General features: G+C 37.2%; 2 protein-coding genes across 3 annotated transcripts in view; both read left to right on the top strand.

The window, feature by feature from the left end:
• On the top strand, window positions 1-12,005 carry LOC130238963 (sulfotransferase 2B1-like). Its single transcript, XM_056470082.1, has 6 exons — window positions 1-316; window positions 6,258-6,469; window positions 6,544-6,670; window positions 8,883-8,977; window positions 9,227-9,407; window positions 11,616-12,005. The coding sequence occupies exons 1-6, from the start codon at window positions 178-180 to the stop codon at window positions 11,723-11,725; spliced, it is 864 nt and encodes a 287-aa protein (XP_056326057.1). The 5' UTR covers window positions 1-177; the 3' UTR covers window positions 11,726-12,005.
• Window positions 12,006-12,688: 683 nt separating this feature from the next.
• The window catches only part of wu:fj29h11 (uncharacterized), a 73,080-nt gene continuing 66,925 nt past the window's right edge, over window positions 12,689-18,843 (top strand). Inside the window, exons 1-3 of one of the 2 annotated variants that reach the window (XM_056470206.1) lie at window positions 12,689-13,301; window positions 14,574-14,825; window positions 17,847-18,089. In XM_056470206.1, coding sequence (XP_056326181.1) covers window positions 13,199-13,301; window positions 14,574-14,825; window positions 17,847-18,089 — 598 coding nt within the window. In that variant the 5' untranslated portion in view covers window positions 12,689-13,198. Of the gene's footprint in view, window positions 13,302-14,573; window positions 14,826-16,833; window positions 17,121-17,846; window positions 18,090-18,843 lie in introns of those variants that run through there. The other variant, XM_056470207.1, reaches the window with a different exon arrangement.

Raw genomic sequence — 18,843 nt, 5'->3', positions numbered from 1 at the left:
AATCAGCGTCTCCATCAGGAACACAACCACAATCGCTGCACTGAACCAGTGTCTCCACCAGGAAACAAAACCGCAGCCGCGGCGCAGAAACCCTGCAGATCTGCCGGAGTCTCCTGATACACACACAGCTCGAGTTTCTGCTCTACTTTCGCTTTATTAGTATTATATTAGCAGAAAATGACGGAAGCAGAGCTGTATTCTTCTTATAAAGGTGTGTTGGTGCCTACATGTGTACACCCAGCTGAGAGCCTGAAATACTACGAGGACTTCACTTTCCGTCCGGATGACATCCTGATCATTACTTTCCCTAAATCAGGTCAGTCTGACACATTAATCAGACTTTTATCAACAGTGTGTTTGTGTGTGTTGTGTTGTGTTATAAAGCTGTGTTTACTATGCGCGTTTGTTGTAGAGTAGTACTATGGTAAACTCGTTGAACTCTTGAGTTCGGGTTATAGTCCGGGTTCGTGTAAGTTTTGGAAAGTTTTTATTATTAATAATGTTAGTAGTTGTAGTAGTAATAGTGTTAATACTACAAATAATAGCTAATAATAATGAGAACAATATTCCACAACATGCAAACATTCAGAAAGAATGAACAAACATAGCGATATAATCTTCCTTCCTGGTTATCATACTATTGATACGTATTGAAAATGTTTATTATTATTATTAGCTACTACTAACCTACTATATTATTATTGTTGTTGTTGTTGTTGTTGCTATTATTATTATTAACATTATTTTAATATTGCTGCTATTGTTATTATTATATTATTCCTGCTATTATTATTATTATTATTATTATTATTATTATTATTATTATGGCTGCTATTAATATTATATTATTATTAAAGCTGCTATATTGTTATTATTATATTATTGCTGCTATAACTATTATTATTTATTATTGCTGCTATTATATTATATTTTTTTAATGCTGCAATTATCATTTATATTTTTATATTATTAATAATGCTGCTATTATTATTTATATTATTATATTATTATTTTTGCTGCTATTATTATTTATATTATTATTTTTGCTGCTATTATTATTTATATTATTATATTATTATTTTTGCTGCTATTATTATTTATATTATTATATTATCATTTTTGCTGCTATTATTATTCCTGCTATTGTTATTATATTATTAATTCTGATATATTATTATTATAATTATTATTATATTATTGCTGCTATTAATATTATTATTATTATTGCTGCTATTATTACTATATTATTATTAATGCTGCTATTATATTATTATTTTTTAATGCTGCTATTATTATTTATATTATTATATTATAATAGCTGCTATTATTATTATATTATTATTATTATCAATGCTACTATTATATTATCATTATACCTATTACAGTATTATATTATTATGCTATTATCATTACTCAAAAACCATACAGTGATAAAGGAAAAACATTCATAAAGAATGTATAATAATACTCATAGTAAATATATCCCTAATATTAACAGAGATTAATACATTATTAGTATATTAGTTACTAATAAATATCTTTGTCCTGTCTTATGGAAATTGAACTTGTGTATTTATTATTTATATTGTTATGTAGTAAAAGCTGACCGTGTTCTGTGTTGCCATATTGATTGATTACATAACCACCACAGATGTACAAGGATGATGAAGTTATTTAGATTTTTTTATTGTGAATTATAAGAGATTAAACTAAAGCAGTTAACTAATGTTATACCAACAAATCAGCTGTATTGTAAAGCATTAAATCCTTTGTATATTTGAAGGATTTTTTAATTTTTGCAAATGTCCATATAAATGGCTCCAAATTAAAGCACCAGTCAGACTTTTATTCTGTAAAGAGGTGCATTTGAATGCATTATTGTGGTTGTGGTAACTACTGAAACACAATAACTATTGCTGAATAATCATGCAATTCAAGCTATTAGCCTACTATAGTGAATGCAGAAAGGCAGTAGCAGACTTTTCCTGGACAATGTTGTATATTTTGGCTGATAACAATCAGGTGTTTTCTTCAGGACATGCCGTTCTGTGGATTGGAATGTAGATAACATGGAAACATGGCTGTGCGTGCTTTGAGCTGTTTAAAGGGTCACGAATCTCGCATTTCAGCACTGGTTTGTTTTGTACACAGTTTGGAAAAAGTTGCTGCCAGAGTGGGCGTGGTCGAGTGGGGGATGGGGTGTGGTCAGATATTTAAATTTAAGTCTTTAATAATTTTTAATAGTTTTTTTTTTGTTATTTAGATGTGTGATATAGCCAAAAAATATATTTCCTTCAGCTTAGTCCCTTTATTCATCAGGGGTCACCACCGCGGAATGAACCACCAACCATTCCAGCATAAGATTTACTCAGCGGATGCCCTTCCAGCTGCAACCCAGTACTGGGAAACACCCATACACACTCATTCACACACACACACTCATACACTAAAGCCAGTTTAGTTGATCAATTCCCCTATAGCACATATGTTTGGACTGTGGGGGAAACCGGAGCACCCGGAGGAAACCCACGCCAACACGGGGAGAACATGCAAACTCCACACAGAAACACAAACTGACCCAGCTGGGATTCGAACCAGCGACCTTCTTGCTGTGAGGCCACAGTGCTAACCATTGAGCCACCGTGTCACCCCCAAAAAATGTATCAACAATGGAATCTCCCATCCTACACAGACTTTACTTGGGCGGGCCGCACAGGTATATTTGTTTATTTCTTTACCCAAACATCTGCGATCGATTAAACCAGTGGACAATCTTTTATGTTTACCCGTTTCGTAGGCTACTGCTCGTTCAGTGTGCGTGAGACTTGTTAACACTCCCACAGAGAGTCACGTGCTCTGCAGACCCACAGAGACGCGCTTTTTGGGGCAGTTAAGTGAAGTTTAGTTATAAACTAATGTCGAGAGGATCACGTGCTTATGATTGCTAGCGGCTGGATCCGCATTATCCAATTCTCAATGCACCAATCAGACGACTCCTAAGCTACTACAAATACCCTGGGTCACGTACCACCGCTAACAACATGCAGCATTATACAGTGTTTTCTAGTGTAAAACAAGCACACATCTCTGTTTATAACTGCAATATATGTTACTGGAATGAATCAGACATGATGCAGAATTCATCAATATTTTATGTCCTTTATTTATTTGTTTTTTTTTGCACTGAGCAATTCCAATATATAAGAATTTATATCCACTTATACAGATACAATCGTAATGCTAATCTGGGGTGAGTTTCCCAAACAACGGCGTAACTCGCAGGTGAACTTATTGTACGATGCATCGTTTGGGAAAAGAGCGATGTAGTGACGATTGTTTCCCTAAACCCCTAGTTTCTCTGTCGCAGATCCATCGATTGAACCACGTTGGTTATAGCGTAAAACGCCCATAATGACGCTCTAAATGGGGTGGAGTAACAACTTATTTAGAGAAGAACCCCATCATTTCTTTGTGCAAATTATATTGTTTTACACGCACACGCATTTAAAATAAACTCCAATATTAGTTTTGGTAATATTAATTGGTAATATTAATATTAATTGGTAATATTAACTGAAATATATGTAAATGGCAGATATAGGGCCTGTGTTTGCTTTACTAATATTATTGAGAACATTACATATTCTATTCTAAAACATAAAATCACTTACAAAAGCTAACACTATTCTAATATCATATATATATAAATAAATAATGAGGCTATTTATTATAAATATATTTACTTTAATAGTAATATTATTAATATTGATGATGATTATTATTATTATTAAGTAGGATATTGGTTTTTCTTTTGTTTTTTTTGTTTTTTTAAGTCTACTTTTACAATTTGACACATGCAAACCACAGCAGAAAGTTCTAACCAACATGCCCATGTCATATACAGTACAGATACTTAATTAATAACCCACTATAAATTAAAGAATTAACGTATGCTATGTTTTTTGTTTGTTTTTACTAGCTTTGGGGACGTGACATAAATTCGGCTTGTAAATAATAGGTCACCTATAGCTTTCGCCATGAGACTGTGTTTAAAATTATATCAATGTTTTTAAAGTGCACTGCGAAGGGAACACAAGTGTAAACATGAAGATCGCTAAAACTGAACTGCAAAAATATTTTGAAAGCAAATTACACCTTAGAGAGACGACTTTAATGCTTTTTTATTTTTAATCATTCCAACTTTGAATGTTAGAATGTTCTAAATGAATAGGGCATAGGGGGGATAAGTGGCAATAGAACACAGCCAGGAACTCTGTTTCAAACCACAGAGCTGTAGTTGCGAGTGCTCAAGGTCCGTTGGAGTGATGGATTTGGGAAACGGCAATCAACGAACTATGTTTGTAACAACGGATCTTGCGACCTTAGTTGGCTAATGATGGTTTTGGGAAGCGCACCCCTGGCTGGTTACAGTTTTTTACAGACACTAGGACACATTTCTCAATGCTTTGGTCACGTTTGCAAAACTCTTGACACAATTCTCCTAACAGACTTTCAGCTTGGCTAAGCAGCTTATTTCCCATTCAGAATGCACTACAGCTACCAAAACACTTGATTCAGCTCTCATATTATTATTCCAGAACACTAGCGAAGGTGGACAACACTATTTACATTTGCACAACAGGTAATCCATTTCTCAAAACAGTTGAGAATTGCTAAATTTGCTAAAAATCTGCGGATTTGTGCTGAATTATTTTGGGAGTCTCATAACTAAAACCTTAATATGTGAAATAAAAAATAATGTCTTTAAAAAATAATGTATTTAACGTTTAAAATGCAAATCTATTGAATATTTTTGGATTTTATGTTTGTTTGTATTTAAATACTGCATACAGTACAGTAGAAAAATTCCCCATACAAACACAAATATTTATCAAATGCAAACTTTTATTTTCAGATGTGATTAATTGTGATAAATCATGTTTGGCAGCACTAATATTAATATATATGTCACTGTTTTTGTTTTACATACTTTTGTACTTTATGTGTGTTTGTATACACAATGCACACACACACACACACACACACACACACACACACACACACATATATATATATATATATATATATCATAAATACCAGCTTTAATTTTGGATGTGATTAATCGTGTTTGACAGCACTGTTTTGTATGTTGTTGTTGTTTTTTGTTGTTGTTTTTTTGTCATTTTTAAAAAGCATTTATTTATTTGCTCTTTGCTTTTTACAAAACGACAACAAATTATAGAAAAAAAAGAAATACAATACAATAATAATACATAATTATTATTGTATATATAATATACAACATTATTGTATGTATGTATAATATACAATATACAGTTGAAGTCAGAATTATTAGCCCCCTGAATTATTATCCCCCATATATCATGCAATTCTAATTTATTCACAGCATTGTGCAGAAGAATAAATACAGCCTTATTTACAACAAACACACACTCCCTTTGGGTAGAGCTGTGCACAACTCTACACAATATTGTAGTACATATTAGAACTGAACCTACAGCATACACAGATCTGTAAATCAGTCATGAAATGGGTCAATTTAGACGACATTTTCAGGAAGAAAAAGATTTGAGAAGTTTTATAAAAGTTGCAGATTTCGACTAGTTGAACATTTGTGTATGAAATGACTCCAGTGATGAAATCTGGACTGTTAGTTTAATATGGACTGACTATTCAGCATTCACAAGTTTAGTTCATTGTGACTGACATGACATAAGCAGATGATGATGTTATAAACAGCAGAGGGGTGTATGAAAGGAATTGAAGCATGTTCAAAAGCATTCGCAATGTGTTGGAAGGAATGAGAAACTGCTACTGTGATGTGCTCAAATGACTAACTGTTCTGAGAAATGGATTACCTGTTCTGCAAATGTAAATAGTGTTGTGAGAAATGCACCAAAGCCACTGAGAACAACTGAGTACTCTTATATTACCAGAATAATGCATTATCCTTACTATAGTTATATTGTCAAATAATAGTGCACATTATTAAAAACATTATAGATTACGAAGAGTGAATATCAATTACACTCAATCTTTAATTACTATCTTATTGACTAATATCTGTCCTCAAGTTTGATCAAATATCTCAAATGTTTTATTATTGATATATCTCAACCTCTCCAAAGCCAGCATGTTCATGAAGTCTCTACCCTACATACCGAACTCAGTTTTCCACATTGTCAATGATTATTCTAGTCAATATGGTGAAATATTGGTGTCGTGTTGGGATTCAGGAACCACATGGATGCAGGAGATCGTCCCCCTGGTAGTGAGCGAGGGCGATCTGGCGGCAGTTCTGACGGTGCCCAACTGGGACCGAGTGCCGTGGCTGGAGGAACATCGAGCCATTCTGCTGAGTTTAGAGGAGAGAGCATCACCACGCATCTTCGCCACTCACTTTCACCACCAGATGATGAACCCGTCCTACTTCAAGATCAAGCCCAGGGTAAACACATGCACATCCCTGACAATCACACACTGCATTAATAGACTTCACTGAGATGATCGTGTGCTCCTCAGGTTCTGTATGTCATGAGGAACCCGAAAGACGTCTTTATTTCTTCATACCACTTCCATGGGATGGCCTCATTCCTGGTGAACCCGGGAACACAAGATGAGTTCATGGAGAAGTTCCTGGATGGAACAAGTAAGATTTTGTTAACTACTAGCTCAATCAAAGCTTTTTTCCTTGTCTTTCAGTATTCACTCTTATTTTAATGGCCAATACTGTATGCACAGAGACTTTTAATCTGGAATAAGCCCACTCAGGTGCTTCTGATAAACTGTTATGCCACGTAAATCAACAAAACCACCTTAAATAATCCAATATATTTAAGATCTGATTTGATTAGAATGATTTCCTGATTAAGATACGATATAAAGTGGTTTTCACACCTGAAAAGATCACAAAACATCATTCTGAGCTGTAATAGTTTATTGAATCCTTTAATTAAATTAAAATGGATGAATGGAGTGTACATCATGTATTATTCTGACACTAGATGGTGCCAAACAGTCAAAAACACGACGCTGACAGAAACAGCTGATGGAGTATACACTAACCTGCACATTATTCAGACACTAGATGGTGACAAACAGTCAAAAACACAAAACAGCTGATGGAGTATACAGTAACATGTGCATTATTCAGACACTAGATGGAGACAAACAGTCAAAAACACAGCTGATGGAGTATACACTAACCTGTGCATTATTCAGACACTAGATGGAGACAAACAGTCAAAAACACAGCTGATGGAGTATACACTAACCTGCGCATTATTCAGACACTAGATGGAGACAGACTAAAACAGCCGATGGAGTATACACTAACCTACGCATCATTCAGACACTAGATGGTGCCAAACAGTCAAAAACACAGCTGATGGAGTATACACTAACCTGCGCATTATTCAGACACTAGATGGTGCCAAACAGTCAAAAACACAGCTGATGGAGTATACACTAACCTACGCATCATTCAGACACTAGATGGTGCCAAACAGTCAAAAACACAGCTGATGGAGTATACACTAACCTGCGCATTATTCAGACACTAGATAGAGACAAACAGACTAAAACAGCTGATGGAGTATACACTAACCTGTGCATTATTCAGACACTAGATGGAGACAGACTAAAACAGCTGATGGAGTATACACTAACCTGAGCATTATTCAGACACTAGATAGAGACAGACTAAAACAGCTGATGGAGTATACACTAACCTGAGCATTATTCAGACACTAGATAGAGACAGACTAAAACAGCTGATGGAGTATACACTAACCTGACCATTATTCAGACACTAGATGGAGACAGACTAAAACAACTGATGGAGTATACACTAACCTGCGCATTATTCAGACACTAGATGGAGACAAACAGACTAAAACAGCTGATGGAGTATACACTAACCTGAGCATTATTCAGGCACTAGATGGAGACAGACTAAAACAGCTGATGGAGTATACACTAACCTGTGCATTAGTCAGACATTAGATGGAGACAAACAGACTAAAACAGCTGATGGAGTATACACTAACCTGAGCATTATTCAGACACTAGATGGAGACAAACATTCAAAAACACAGCTGATGGAGTATACACTAACCTGCGCATTATTCAGACACTAGATGGAGACAAACAGTCAAAAACACAGCTGATGGAGTATACACTAACCTGCGCATTATTCAGACACTAGATGGAGACAGACAGACTCAAACAGCTGATGGAGTATACACTAACCTGCGCATTATTCAGACACTAGATGGAGACAGACTAAAACAGCTGATGGAGTATACACTAACCTGAGCATTATTCAGACACTAGATGGAGACAGACTAAAACAGCTGATGGAGTATACACTAACCTGAGCATTATTCAGACACTAGATGGAGACAAACAGTCAAAAACACAGCTGATGGAGTATACACTAACCTGTGCATTATTCAGACACTAGATGGAGACAAACAGTCAAAAACACAGCTGATGGAGTATACACTAACCTGCGCATTATTCAGACACAAGGTGGCGCCAAATAGTCAACCTTTTCTAAAACTCTAGGATAAATTGTAACATAATACAACACAGTTTACTGTAGTAAAAGCTAAAGTTTACTACAGTGTTCATTACAGTTTATCAGTTCACTATGGTTAATAAACAGTATACAGCGTTGTGATGTATACAGTATAATACACTTAACTATAGTTCAAAACACTATATTTACTATAAAATGACTGTATTATGTTTTCATCTGGGAGATTATGTACCATTTCACCCCATCCACATGGTGATATAGTCATTGGTCAGGTCATTTACACCATCTTAATTCCTCCTTGAATGTGTTTTCATTTCAGTCATGTTTGGCTCCTGGTTTGATCATGTGAAAAGCTGGCTGAACGCTGGAGAACAGGAACACATACTGTACCTCTGCTACGAGGAGATGATCCAGGTGAGTGAAATTATTCATTTTAGCATATTTTAACACAAGGCTTACACGTCACGTTTCCCACTGTTAACAAATGGCTAACGTGTTTTAATATGCTGCTAACATTAGCATGTTTTAAACGCTGTTAACATATCAGTGCTTACAGTTTTTCACCATTCTTCAAAATATCTTCTTTTGTGTTCAACAGAATAAAGAAACTCCTCAGTTGATCATTTTTGGGTGAACTATCCCTTTCATTTGTTTCTCATTCAGGATCTGAAAGCCTCTGTGGAGAAGATCGCCACTTTTCTTGGGAAATCCTTGAGCGCTGAGGTGATGGAGAAAATCGCAGATCACTGTGTGTTCAAGAACATGAAGCAGAACAAGATGTCCAACTACTCTCTGGTGCCGGAGGAGTTCATGGACCAGAAGAAGTCAGAGTTCCTGAGAAAAGGTAAACACACACATGCACAAACACACAAACATGCACAAACATGCACACATGCACAAACACACATGCACAAACACACAAACATGCACAAACACACATGCACAAACATGCACACATGCACAAACACGCACGCACAAACACACACACATGCACATACATACACACACAAACACGCATGCACACACAAACATCCATGCACAACACACACACACACGCACAAACACACGTGCACAAACACGCACACATGCACAAACACACATGCAAACGCACACATGCACAAACTTGCATGCACACACAAATATGCACGCACAAACATGGATGCACATACATACACACATGCACAAACACACACACATGCACAAACACACATGCACACACATACACACACAAAAACGCATGCACAAACACACGTTCACAAACAAACACTCATACACATACAAATACGCACGCACAAACATGCACGCATGCACAAACACGCATGCACAAACATACACACGTGCACAAACACACACACATACACAAACACACATGCACAAACACACGTTCATAAACAAACACGCATGCACACACAAATACGCACGCGCAAACGTGCACGCATGCACAAACATACATGCACATACATACACACACAAACAAGCATGCACAAACATACACATGTGCACACACAAACACCCATGCACAAACACGCACACATGTACAAACACACACGTGCACACACATGCACACATGCACAACCACACATGCAAACGCACACATGCACAAACACGCATGCACAAACATACATGAACAAACACGCATGCACAAACATACACACATGCACAAACACACACACATGCACAAACACACATGCACAAACACACATGCACATACATACACACACAAAAAAGCATGCACAAACACACGTTCAAAAACAAACACACATGCACGCACAAATACGCACGCACAAACATACACACACAAACACACATGCACAAACACACATGCACACACAAATACACACGAACAAACATGCACGCATGCACAAACACACATGCACACACAAATACACACGAACAAACATGCACGCATGCACAAACACACATGCACATATATACACACACAAACACGCATGTACAAACATACACACGTGCACAAACACACACACATGCACAAAGACACATGCACATACATACACACACAAACACACTTGCACAAACACACGTTCACAAACACACATGCACAAACACACATGCACATACATACACACACAAACACGCACGCACAAACATACACACATGCACAAACAAGCACGCACACACACGCACACATGCACAAACACACACACATGCACAAACACGCACGCACACACAAACACGCATGCACAAACACACACGCATGCCCAACCGCACATGCAAACACACGCATGCACAAACACTCATGCACAAACACACACACATGCACAAACATACTCACATGCACAAACATACACATGCACAAACACACATGCACAAACATACACATGCACAAACACACATGCACAAACATACACATGCACAAACACACATGCACAAACATACACATGCACAAACACACATGCACAAACATACACATGCACAAACACACATGCACAAACATACACATGCACAAACACACATGCACACACAAATACGCACGCACAAACATGCACACATGCACAGACACGCATGCACTTACATACACACACAAACACGCATGCGCAAACACACATTCACAAACAAACACGCATGCACATACATACACACACACACAAACACGTTTGCACATACACACACACACAAACACGTATGCACATACATACACACACAAATGCACAAACATGCATGCACAAACACTCCCAAATACACATGCACAAACACATTCAGAAACAAACATGCATGCACAAACACACACAAACATGCGTGCACAACCATACACACACACAATGCTTAAACATGCATGCATTCAGTTGATCAGTTCCCCTATAGCGCATGTGTTTGGACTGTGGGGGAAACCGGAGCACCCGGAGGAAACCCACACCAACACGGGGAGAACATGCAAACTCCACACAGAAACACCAACTGACCCAGCCGAGACTCAAACCAGAGACCTTCTTGCTGTGAGGCCACAGTGCTAACCACTGAGCCGTACAGTGATTATATGTCCCATATAGAGGAGTTATTCTGTTCTTGACGTCTTGTTTTGTTTTGTTGTCAGGAATTGTTGGCGACTGGAAGAATCATTTCAGCGCGGCTCAAGAGCAGAAGTTTAATGCTGTTTATCAAGAGAAGATGAAGGATGTGAAGTTCAGCTTTCCATGGGGCTGAAAACCCGTTTAGTCTCTCCTGAGCTGCAGATATTCACTGTAGCCTTCGGTGCTCCATTACTAAATGCAGATGCTCCAGCATGAGCATTACTCTGCTCAAACATATTGTATATTCCTCCTCATCCTTTTGCTTTATGACAGCAGAGTTTATCATGATGATTATAATAGATGAGGAAAGTTATTGTGTCTTAATTCCCACAGTAATAGTGATGTTTATCTGGATCACGTCTGCATTACAGTCAATAAACTCTGAATTAAATATGCTTCATCAACAAGAAAAATGTTAACAAATACTTTATTATTCATTCATTCATTCATTTTCTTTTCAGCTTAGTCCCTTTATTTATTAGGGGTCGCCACAGCGGAATGAACCGCCAACTATTCCAGCCACTGGCGCCTCTGACTAGCTAGTTGTAATGGAAAAGGGGGCGTGGGGTTGGTATCGCGGCTGAAAGTGAAGAGTGGGGGGGGGGCGATTGGCGCGGGCCCTTGATAATGTCTCTGGGGCCCCCCATAAATGTTTGGGCCCTTATGATCCTTCATAACCCCCCCCACCGGCGGCGCCCTTGATTCCAGCATATGTTTTACACAGTGGATGCACTTTCAGCTGTAACCCATCACTGGGAAACACCAATACAAACTCATTCACACACACACACTCATACACTACAGCCAACTGAGTTCAGAAACACCAACTGACTCAGCTGGGACTCAAACCAGCGACCTTTCTTGCTGTGAGGCCACAATCAGCCACTGAGCCACCGTGTCGCCCTATGAGCAATATTACTTTATATATTTATATTCTTAAACAATTATGCAAACAACTAAATTATTTGTGCGAACATTATAAGAAAACCTTACTGTAATTAATACTAATTAAAACTCTTATTGGTAATAATGTTAGTAAAATAATTCACGAGTGTACGGTGAATGTGAGCGATGCTCTTCCAGGCCGTTGGGAGGAGGTGGTGGCGCTGCTCTTTCCGCGTGAATCTCCGCCGTCTGGAAATGAAGACACAGAAGAAGACGCTTAGAAACAACTCGCGCTACTGAAGGAATAAACCAGAGTGATGCTCTTTTACTGGCGCGTGTTTCGCGTTCATAAAACTCGATATTCTGTCAGAAAACAGCGCTAAGTCACTGCTCCGCGATATAACCCATGCTTATTACAGGTTATTATTGATGTCTTGAGGTATTCATTTTACCCGCGAAACTGTTTGAACGCGGATCGTTGTTGAACGTTACACCGTAGTGTGTTTGTAAACAGTATAAAACTATTGATCAACTGCTTCATTCCACACATCAACACGAAAAGGATCCCTTTATCTTTTAGATCTAGCGTTATATTAATGCTGGTCAGTGTCATTAAAGCCCGAGGGAACGCTGAAATGAACTGAAATAAGGTTTGTAGCTGAGAAATCTCTGATTGTTAGACTGTCAGATTAGAGAATAGACATCAGAACACAGAGAGGAAATGAGTTACGGCCACCAGAGACAAAATGGGCCCCTGATGAGCTCGTGGACCCCTGAGGAGGATGATGATGAAGATGATGGAGAGCCTTCAACATCAGCAGCAGGTCACTGTACTTACACACACACACACACACACACACACACACAGATAGATAGAAAAATAGATAGATAGATAGAGAGGCAGATAGATAGATAGATAGATAGATAGATAGATAGATAGATAGATAGATAGATAGATAGATAGAGAGGCAGATAGATAGATAAATAGATAGAGAGGCAGATAGATAGATAGATAGATAGATAGATAGATAGATAGATAGATAAATAGATAGACAGATAAATAGATAGAGAGGTAGATAAATAGATAGATAGATAGATAGATAGATAGATAGACAGAGAGCCAGATAGATAGATAAATAGAGAGGCAGATAGATAGATGGAGAGATAGATAAATAGATAGATAGATAGATAGATAGATAGATAGACAGACAGATAGATAGATAAATAAATAGAGAGGCAGATAGATAGATAGATAGATAGATAGATAGAGAGATAGATAAATAGATAGATAGATAAATAGATAGACAGACAGATAGATAGATAGATAGATAGACAGAGAGCCAGATAGATAGATAGATAGATAGATAGATAAATAGATAGAGAGATAGATAGATAGATAGATAGATAGATAGATAGATAGATAGATAAATAGATAGAGAGGCAGATAGATAGATAGATAGATAAATAGACAGATAGATAGATAGAGAGAGAGAGAGAGACAGACAGACAGATAGATAGATAGATAGATAGATAGATAGATAGATAGATAGATAGATAGATAGATAGACAGATAGATAGATAGATAGATAGATAGATAGATAGATAGATAGATAGATAGATAGATAGATAGATAGAGTGACAGACAGATAGCTAGATAGAGAGATAGAGAGATAGATAATTAATGAGAAGCGTGCATATTAGGACTGTTGGGCCCCATTGCTGGAACTGCTTAGGGCCCTCAAATCACTAAATCTGCCTTTGCATACAAACACACACACACAGAGGTTTGTTTTTGTGTATTAGGTGTTACATACACTCACTGGCCACTTTATTAGGTACACCTGTCCAACAGCTCGTTAACGTAAATGTCTAATCAGCCAATCACATGGCAGCAACTCAATGCATGTAGACCTGGTCAAGACGATCTGCTGATCCTCTGCAAGAACTCTGCTGTTGATCAACCATAATCCCTCAACATTCCATATCCTGCGATGTGAATATTGCAGACATACACACACACTGCGATATACATGGTGAAACAATAAATCATGCAGCCCTGATCTGATCATAATGTGAATATTGACTCTGTCCATCAGGCGGCTCATTAGAAGTGCTGAAGGATGAAGTTGTCCAGCTCATTGAGAGTTTTCCAAATGGAGTGGAGGTGTCCAGATTAACCATCATGTACAGGAGAGTCTACGGTAAACGCTTCGGACCCTTAAGCAGCTACAGCTTATCAGGCCTTCAGGAGCTGTTAGACCAGATCAGAGATCAAGTCTACGTGGAAAGGATTTACAATAAAAACCTGATCAGATCTGTAAACTCGCCGCGAAACCGCAGAGCTCACGGTAAGGACTCACACGCTGCTGTTTACACTCATGCTGTTGTTTATTTCAGAATCAGAAGCAGGTTTATTGCTTCCACAAGTTGGTTTCCACATTTGCGTTAGTGATTGGAGCTTCCAGTACAGAGAGTGCAGGTATGAGAACAGGAATACATGTTCAGAGCATTTAAAAATACAGCGGGGGGAAATAAATATTGGAACATGTGATCATTTTTCTCAGAAAATATATATCTAAAGGTGCCGTTGACTTGAAATTTCCCCCTGATGCTGGTAACAACTAAAGAAATCCACATATGCAGAGAAAACAAAATCAATTAGTTTACAAATGAAGGAAAACAGTATTGAACACATGAAGAAATGGAGCTGTAGTTGGGCAGTGAAAGCCCAGACAGCAGCTGAAATCTCTCAGTAGTTCTTCAGCAACCTTCTACCCGTACTCAGTGTAAATGAATATCAGCTGCTTCAGTCCAACATCTACATCAGCAGGAGGATGAAGATGAAACCATATCAGCAAGACAATGATCCAAAACACAGCCAAGGAGACTCTCAGATGCTTTCAGAGAAAGAAAATCAAGCTGTAGAATGGCCCAGCCAATCACCTGAACCGAATCCAATAGAGAATACAGAATAAAGCTCAGATCTGATGGACAATATTAAAAAATCATTTCATATTATGCTCTTATTGTTTATATCAGGGTTTTGCTGAATACATTGTTCACAGTAATATGTATTTTTAATAATTAGCAATATTACATGGCAATATTACATGGGGTTGCAGACAGAAACATAAATAACAGCATTGTGAGAAATAAAGAAATCTAAATACTATAAATAATATACCATAGTACGTCTCTAAAGCACTATACTTGTTCTTGTGGGCTTCTGTATGCATGCTAAATCAGATTAATAAGTGTGTGTGTTCAGTGGTCTTTTGACATGTGTGTGTTCCATAATGTTCAGTTAAATTCAACTTCATTTCTATAGAGCTTTTACAATGTTGATACACCTTTAACTGCAGACGCAGTTCAGTATCGTCTTTCAGGAAATGCTGGAATGATGTGTGTGTATCTCAGATGGAGTCACATGACGTTGTGTTCCATCAGCTGACAGATCGATACAGTAAACAGACACTGTGTACCATAATGACCCTTAACCCGTGTGTGTTTAAATGTAAAACGATTCACGTTCTTATTTGTTTACATTATTTCATTAAGTTTGACACCATTTGAAATGGTTCTAAATTAAGGATAAAATGTTGATTGTTAAATATGCTGGTTATTATTATGGTTTTATCCTAAACGGTTGATTGTTAAATATACTGTTACCAATGTTCCTCTTCAATATAACTGGGTCATTATGTTCTGTTTAATGTAAACACAAATGTAAGACATTTCTTATGCCAGTAGAGTACGTTTAATTTGGATTGAATTGAGAGAGAGAGCAAACACACACACACACACACACTAGATGATTATAGATTATTATAAATGAATCATTGTAAATATACTGATTATTATTACAGTTTTATCCTAAAATGTTGATTGTTAAATGTAGTTTATTCTGACTTATTATTATCATTATTATATTTATTTATTTATTTGTACTACTACTATTTTTTAAATGCTTATATATATATATATATATATATATATATATATATATATATATATATATATATATAAAACATAATAATTATAATAATAATAATGTTTTTGTGATTATTATTGTTATTATTATATTATAAATAAGATATAATATTATCATAATTATAATATAAATAACCTTATAAATGCTTTTACAATACTTTTGTAACATTTGTCGTGCCAATAATGCAATTATTGCATTGAGTGAGGGAGAGCGAGAGGGAGGGAGGGAAAGGGAGTGAGGGAGAGCGGGAGGGAGGGAGGGAAAGAGAACGAGAGGGAGGGAGAGAAAGGGGGAGAGGGAGGGAGCGAACAGGAAAACGAAACCTAAGACTGGACTGAAGCTCATTCCTAAAACACACACACACACAAACACACACACACACACCTACCCCGGCGAATAAATGATTGCAATGATGTCCCGCAGCAATGTCGGCTTTTCTGTCAGCCTGTGTGTTCATCCAGCTAATCTCTCTGGGTCCAGATAAGCAGAGGTTGTCTTGTTTTCTAGAAATGAGAGTGAAGCTCTGTTTGTTTCAGTTTTGTTTCTGGTGATTCTCGGCATGTTCATGCTGAAGGGAGAGATCTGTCTTAAACCACACACTGAGCATTAGTCAATCAGTTTGGACAGTCATTCAGAGCGTGCCAAACACAGGGTAAGACCTGCTCTATATTAATGTCTATTTAATGTCAGTGTTTATAGCGCTTCTGTTGGATTGTCTTGGTTTTGATTCAGTTCTTATTATTAAAGCGACGTTTTTAAAACACTTGTCAAACCGAATACACTTTGAGAGTTTTTATCTTAAATAAATTGTAAATGTTAATCGATATATGATCTGGATCTGCATAAATATGCCTATAGAAGCTGGGTAAATACAAATAAACATAACACTTCCAGATTTTGAGACGCATATTAGCGCATTTCTGTTTTGTTATTATTATTTATTATTATTATTAGTGGAATATTTAGCAAAATAAACTTGTGTATAAAGTTAGATTGTTAATGCAGTATATATGAATGTACAGTAAAGCAATTGAGCATTGGCTAATATTGATAATTAATAAAAATACTTTATTAATCAGTCCCTTCAGGGTTTAATGGGGTCGTTGTATTTTATATATGTTTGTGTTGTATGATTATATATAATTTAGTGACTGCTTTTCTCTAAAGTTATGGCTTCAATTCTCATGTTTGTGTGAAAAATACACTAAAATCTTGCAAAGTATTTCTCTTATTGATCTCCTGAATATGCTAACCGAGTGTTGTTTATCAGTTTATAGCTCTTCCAGGTATTGAGACCCATTTTAAAGCTTTGTTTGCCTAAAAAACACATTTTTACAGCATCTGTTGATCATAATTAAATGTTTCTACTGTTTTTCAGGCTTAAATATGGACGACGCTCCTAAGCGGGCGATATGTCAGAATGTTGTGAAGACAGTGAAGAAGCATCCTCATGGGATTCCTCTAAATAAGCTGGCAGAGGTCTTTGCTTTCCGGTATAAACAGACTCTATCGCCTGAAGAATTGGGCTTTTCTTCAATGGAAGCTTTTGTGGGTTCTCTGAGCAAGGATCTACTGCTGGAGGATGGTGTGGTCTTTCACAAGAAAACCAAGCTTCTTACAGGTACCAGTTTTCTGACTACTGCATCAGTTACATTCTGGATTATTTACTTTATTCTTGATATTTCACTTTGAAATTAATAGAAGTAGATTCGCCCCCTAAACTCTCATTCACTACTCCCTACATTACTAGTACTAGAGATATCGTTTGGCAGGGGATTTTAATTTTTTAAGTGCACTTGTTGTTTACAATGGTGGCTCAGTGGTTAGCACCTTGGCCTCACAGCAAGAAGGTCACTGGTTCGAGTCCCGGCTGGGTCAGTTGCATTTCTGTGTGGAGTTTGCATGTTCTTCCCGTATTGGCGTGGGTTTCCTCCGGGTTTCCCCCACAGTGCGAACACATGCGCTATAGGGGAATTAACTAAATTGGCCATAGTGTATGAGTGTGTGTGTGAGAATGGGTGTGTATGGGTGTTTCCCAGTACTGGGTTGCAGCTTAAATGTTTTACGCAAACAATGCTGGAATAGTTGGCGATTCATTCCATTGTGGCAACCTCTGATAAATAAAGGAACTAAGCCGAAGGAAAATGAATGAATGAATGTTGTTTGGAATGATACCAGTGAATCAACATTAGTCTACCTGACTCGGCAATACACTCTGGGCTAATTCACTCTCCTTTCGTTATGTTCGTGGCTGTTTTTGCCCCATTGACTTCCATTATAATCAGATTTTTTTGTGGCACTTATTACACCCCTTTATACGAAGCTGTGTGTGTGTTTCAGTTTGAGCTGAGAATAGCACACAGATAATGTTCTCT

Source organism: Danio aesculapii, chromosome 12 (genome assembly GCF_903798145.1).
Source record: "Danio aesculapii chromosome 12, fDanAes4.1, whole genome shotgun sequence".
NCBI classification, from domain to species: domain Eukaryota; kingdom Metazoa; phylum Chordata; class Actinopteri; order Cypriniformes; family Danionidae; genus Danio; species Danio aesculapii.
Note: the sequence above shows the minus strand (reverse complement) of the source record. Positions and strands in the feature narration are given on the sequence as shown.

What these genes read in the sequence shown, in the direction of transcription:
- LOC130238963 (XM_056470082.1), top strand. Translation starts at nt 178, where the DNA reads ATGACGGAAGCAGAGCTGTATTCTTCTTATAAAGGTGTGTTGGTGCCT. An exon ending in CATTACTTTCCCTAAATCAG is followed by an intron (nt 317 to 6,257) that starts GTCAGTCTGACA and finishes GTTGGGATTCAG; the next exon opens with GAACCACATGGATGCAGGAG. An exon ending in GTCAGAGTTCCTGAGAAAAG is followed by an intron (nt 9,408 to 11,615) that starts GTAAACACACAC and finishes TTTTGTTGTCAG; the next exon opens with GAATTGTTGGCGACTGGAAG.